At 50.9% G+C, this 5,789-nt stretch overlaps 1 protein-coding gene across 1 annotated transcript; it reads right to left on the bottom strand.

Moving 5' to 3' along the window:
- Positions 1-2,142: 2,142 nt before the first annotated feature.
- LOC104393102 (protein mago nashi homolog) lies at positions 2,143-2,655 on the bottom strand. Its single transcript, XM_010002563.1, has one exon. It carries the CDS (start codon positions 2,632-2,634, stop codon positions 2,203-2,205), a length of 432 nt encoding a protein of 143 aa, XP_010000865.1. The 5' UTR covers positions 2,635-2,655; the 3' UTR covers positions 2,143-2,202.
- Between the last annotated feature and the right edge of the window lie 3,134 nt (positions 2,656-5,789).

The following is a 5,789-nucleotide window of genomic DNA, read 5'->3' as shown; positions in this document are numbered from 1 at the left end:
CCAGGTGGGATACCTTTACGCTTAGCTTCCTCCTTTAGCTGAGCAAAAGGCCCTGTGTCACCCTGTGATGAAGTATTTCCATGCTCGGGGTGTTGGCAATTACGTGTGCTGTTCTTTCGCTGCCTTTTACCATTTTTATTCTGCCACTCACCCCGTGGCTCCCCTTGCTGAGGTGCAGGGCCATGAGATGACAGGGCAGCTATTGCAGCATATGTGAGGTTTTTGTTGTTTACCGGAGACTGTATAGATACCTGTCTGGTGGCAGCAGGCCTCCGGGTCTGTTGTTCCTCGGGCACATAATATGTTCTTAAATAGTTAGTGAGTTCCCGGGCTAGATCTGCCCACGTGTAACCATTTCCTCCTGATGAGGCAATTCTTTCTTTAATGTTAATGGCTACATTTCTCAATGACTGGGGTAGCCCACGAATCAGAATAGTCATTCGTTCCGGATGAATTCTGAGATTGAGAGGGCTTTCCTCATGAGGGACCAGCTCGTGGTTGTATACCAGTTGAATAGCCGCTGCTTTGTGTATGTTGTCCATCAGTGTGGACGAGTCACCTCCCAACATATCAGGTTCACCCCGTGCAAGGGGGTCTGTAAAACCCATGTTGTAAGCAACTCTTTGTGTAATGGTCCATGGATATCTGGGATCTCCTGTAGTTAACAGTATTCCTGATCCCCAGAATCCTGAGGCTTCTTCCTCAGTTAGCATGATGTGGTCTCCCCCTGAAGCAGATACTCGAGTAACATACTCCATATCTGTTTCATAAGGAAGGCGGCTATATTCTTTCTTTAATTGGGCTCTTTCCATTGCTGTGTACATTCTCTCCTTAAACACCACATCTTTTTGTCTGTTCTCACCCTCGCCGTGGTATGTTATATCTGTACGCACGACTGGGCAAAGACGTTTGTGTTCTCTTCCCCCCTCTTCCTCTGAACTACCAGAAGAGGAGGAAGCATTTTCTGATTTGGTAGCCAGATACCGAAATTTCTCTTCTATTTTATCCATGATCAGTTTTGTCATCTCACATCTGAGAGACTCCAATCCTCCCTCTGCCTCACTATGCATAGGAGCAGAGGGGTGTGGTGTTGTGTGTTTTGGTATGCTGGCTGCTGCTGGCCCCTTTTGTGTAGTGGGTGTAACCTGAGAACTGGAGGGCACCGCCTCTGGTGGAGCACTTGATGTTGTCACCTTGTCTTGATAGCTGAAAGGCAGCTCCTGGGGGGGTGCTGTTGGTGTTAAGTATGTAGGATTAATGGGAGGAGTTGCTGCCTCCAGGGCAGGAGAGCTGGTTTTGTTTTTTAAATTTACCCTTTGTGGTGGTTTTGCAGGCTTTTTGGAGCAAAATTCTTGTTCATCCTCCTCTGTACACGAGCCTTCAGAATCAGACTCGCTATAGTCTGAGTCTTCAGAATCATCAGATTTGGCCGAATTATTAGATTTTATAGTGGCCAATTCATCACGAAGTTCCTCATTCTCTTTCCAGATTACTGTAGCAAGAGTAAAGAACGTTCGGGTAATAAGGCAATCTGTACTCCACTTTTTTATGTCTTTTTTGAAATATTTTGGAATTTTTATTCCCTCCTCAAGGTGTTGCAAATCCTCCACTAGTTCAGCTAATTTTCCTTCCTTGTATTTACTGAATACCACAGAAAATAACCGTGGTGAGAGAAAGCAACCATTGGCATCCAGGTATTCCTGAAAAGTGACAACAAAAGGACATTCCTGAAGTTCTTGAACAGTTAACCCGTTTTGAGCCTCCTTGTCTGCAGTGCAAGCAGCACCATTGCTGAATATTGCCCCCATTATTATTTGGTTTTTATTCTTATTAGGAACACAGTAAGCACGGCAAGATACTCCCCAGCAAGCACTTCTGACACCAGAAAAAGTAATATGTCACGATCCGTGACCTATTATATCTCCTTTTTGGAGTGTATTAACTTATCAGGATTTGCTGAGAGATCCACACGTGGGTATTGCCTCACACAGAGGAGACAGGGGCATATGCCCTGACTTTTTTGAGTGAATAACCTGCTCAGTGCTTACTAATCTTTCCAACGAAATGCACGGTTTATTGTGGGGAAAACAAAGCAATTTGGGGCAGGAGGTTCAAAAGGAGTGATTACAACACGTAAACAGCATTCCTCCCTGCCCACCCCCCTCCCCCAGATACTGTAATACAAACTCCAGTTTGCTTTCTTTAAATTGGTTTAATCTTGAAGTGTAGTCCAATAAGACTGAAGACTAAACACTTAAGATCCTGGACCAGGTAGTAGAACACTCTCAAGCCCTCTGGATCCTTGGACTGATTTACATCGATGAGGGAACCGATTTTTGACGTGGTGAAGGAGATACCAATGACTTTTCCAAGCTCCTGCCGCCCGACTCTGTCCGGAGGAGGCCACAGAGCATCGTCCTCCTTTGTGATTTCACTGTCCTCGATGATCCTCTGCAGCTCCTCCGTCACGCCCTTATGCACGTAGGCCTCCTTGCGGATCATGACGTTGTTCTTGTAGTTGCTGTTGTTGGCGTAACGGAGCTTCCCGTCGGGTCGGAACTCGAACTCGAGGAACTCGTGGCCGAACTTGCCCTTGTGCCCCACGTAGTAGCGCAGGTAGAAGTCGCTCGCCATGGTCCCACCGCCGTCCCGGCACGCAGCGCGGCGAGCGACACCGGGGCTTTGGGACTGCGGCTTTGGCAGCGGCGGCTGGCGGCAGCAAAATGGCGGCGGCAGGCAGTGTGTGCAGAGAACCACCCCGAACACGAGGAGAGAACGAGAGCAGAACACGGCAGGAAATGGCGGCGGCAGGCAGTGTGTAGAGAGAACCGCCCCGAACACGAGGAGAGGATGAGAGAGAGAGGGGCGTGCCGCGCTGCCTCTTTTATGGAGCTTTCTGCGCTCCCGATTGGCCGGTTTTGTACTTCCGGGCTTTTCAGCCAATCAGACGGGACCTAGTCCCGCCCCTGCCTCCGGCCGCGGCTCCTCCCCCCCCACACACACAGGGGGTTCAGCGCCGCGTGGAGACGCCATTTTAAGTCAGTTTTGTCGGGTGACTCAAAGGACATTTCATGTTCGTGAAAGGAAATACCTGGTCCTTCACAAGTAGTATACAAATTATAAGCACATTTTCAATGACGTGTATTGAAGAGGCACCTTTTCTTTGTATTAATCACATTTGATAGACAATTTGGTGCCTGCAGTTCTCTGTAACTTCTAAGTGTCTCACTTTGGGTGTATAAATTGTTAACCCTTTCAAACTTATCAAATATGGCTAAATAAATAAAAAAAAAAGCTTAGGTTAGAAAGTTAGCAGCTTAATTACAGTACACTTATTCCACTGCCCCTAAAGCCCTGTGGAAAGCTTGGACTGATGCTCAAAGGAGGTGGCTGCCCTGGCTCCCTTCTGCCTGTGGGTCTGATCCTGGCTTCCCCTCTGTGTTGGCACTATGTCCCAGGGCTGTCCTCCCCTGGCTGGCAGTGCAAGGCTCAGGTGGGAGTGTCCCTGTGTCCCCTCGTGCAGGGCTGGTGCTGGCCACTCCACCCTGCTCCTTGTCCCCAGGCTGCTGTACCCATACAACGTGTGGCTCTGCTGCTTGAGGTTTGGTGCAGTATTTGCCTTTTAAAATGGTTCTGTATTGAACTGAGCCTTAAACCGTGCAAGAGTGATAGTGTGTTTAACTGTGTGCTCCTGCAGCTCTGCATCCTAATGGTGTTTCTCATGTAGCAGGGTGTGCAGTAGTGCCTCTTGGCCATGGAGGAGAACCTGGGATGCAGATGGGCTGTGCCTGCCGCTCCCTTGGCCTGGTGAGGAGGACACAGAGGATTGACCGAGGCAGGAGGAGGACGAGCTGCGCCAGCTGCGCGGGAGGATCTGCATCTCTGCACAGGTGGCACTTCTGGGTGAGCTGCTCCAGCTGTGGCTGCTGCAGGTACAGCTGGGCAACCATCCCCAGCTGCTGGGCTGCCTGTGCTCTGCTCTGCAATGCCAGTGCCATGTGAGGTCCTTCAGCAATCCCGTGTGTCACCTTGGCTGAAGAGCAAGGGACAGAAAATGCTGTGGCTGGAGCTGCCCAGGGTAATTTTCACTGTGGACTCTGATCTTCCTGTTTGAGTGAGATATCAGATGGGGGTAATGGGGGCTGGTGCTCATGCTTCACAAACCTCCCTTAAATGCACTTTCTGATTCTTGAGGATTTCCCCTTTCTCTCTTACTGCAGCCTCGTGTCTGGCTGCAGCTATTTGGGTGTCACCTTTGCTGTGTTGCTAGAACAAACGGGCATGGGGTGGTTGGTGTTTTCCCATCACTGAAATTGTTTGTAAGCTGCTGCTCATGGGATTGATCTACTCCAGGAGTCAGCAAGGGTGGCTGTGGATAAGATGGAGAGTCCCTTCTGCTTGATTCTGGGCAGTTCTGGGCCGAGGCACTTCTGCAATATGGTTTTGGTGTGGAGGACAGCCTCAGCCCAGCTACTTTGTGCCTGCAATAGCTGTTTTTTCCCTATAAATCTTGTTGCCTTCTTGTCCCTGGGCTGTAGAACATTGTCATCTCTCCAGCCCTGGGGACAGCAGTGAGCTGCACCACACTGTGTGGTGTCTCAGTAACCTCCAGCTCTCTGGATGGAGCAGGGAAGGGCAGCTGTGCCCAGGAGCACTGGCTGGGGGAGAGCAGAGCTGCTGTCCTTCCCAAGAAAGCCGGCAGGATGGTGCTCCCGGGCTTGTCCCTGTCCCACTGAGCTTCTGGGAGCCTGGCTGGGAGCCCAGCACCCCCCGACTTCCAGAGCTCCGGCAAAAGGGAAAAATCCGTGTGCAAGGGGACTGACCTGCCTTTTCCCTGGTTGTGCTGAGCTTTCCTTAACTGCCAGTGCTGGTGCCTGTGATTGCCCTGCTCTTCCAGCAGCCAGTGCTAGAACCACGGCCCAGCGCTGGGAGCTGCGGCCCGAGGGGTCTCCAGCTGCTGCTTCCATCCCTGTTCCCATTCCATCCCTCCTGCTGGGATGAGCCGGCGCTGAGCCCCGCGGCCCAGGGGCGGTGGGTGGAGGAGCTGGTGGCTGCCCTGGGCAGTCACGGCTGTGAGACCCGTCCTCTTATTGCATAGCAGAGAGTAATCACTTCATGTCTTGTATGGAAATGGGGATGACAGATGTCATAGTAAATCATAGGGTCATCACTAATTTATAGGTGATTACATTAAAGTGATATTAATATAGCCAAAGGCTTTGCAGAATTAGTGTTAATATATTTGTGTTTATTATATTTGCCAATATTTCCCCCATCCAGCTGGGTTTTTATGGCCACTTATTAAACAGAGAGCTCGCTGTAGTTCCCTTAACCTGGCTGAGAGGATGATTGGAAAACACTTGAGAACTTTGATCTACTAGTGATTAAATGTTATTGCCTCCTTGTTTATGAGGGTCGGATGGCAAGTGCTTCCCGTGTGGTGGAGTGAAGCGAGGGCAGGTTAGGACCCAAGTGGTGATTGAATCAGGGTCAGCAGGGGAGGCTCTGCAGAGAGGCCCGCAGATGTCTGGGTGCTCAGCCAGGATTAGGGCTGTGCTGAGCCAGGATTAGGTCACTGCAAATCGAGGCACAGATTTCTGACACCCTAGGCAGGCAGGGGTGTCCCCAGGGAGCAAGGGCAGGAAGGGGTACCCTGCTTTCTGCCTGGTCCTGGGACTGATGAGGTAGCCTGCCACTGTGCTGGGGGGCACCCACAGCTTCCCCAGCCACTGTGTGAACCAGAGGAGCCACGAAACCCTCTTGTTTGGCTGGGGGATGCGGGGGGGGGG

The sequence above is a fragment of the Chaetura pelagica genome, unplaced genomic scaffold, assembly GCF_000747805.2.
Source record: "Chaetura pelagica isolate M959 unplaced genomic scaffold, ChaPel_1.0 scaffold438, whole genome shotgun sequence".
Taxonomy (NCBI): domain Eukaryota; kingdom Metazoa; phylum Chordata; class Aves; order Apodiformes; family Apodidae; genus Chaetura; species Chaetura pelagica.
Note: the sequence above shows the minus strand (reverse complement) of the source record. Positions and strands in the feature narration are given on the sequence as shown.

Excerpts from the sequence above, each read along its gene's own strand:
- LOC104393102 (XM_010002563.1), bottom strand. The coding sequence starts at position 2,634 with ATGGCGAGCGACTTCTACCTGCGCTACTACGTGGGGCACAAGGGCAAG.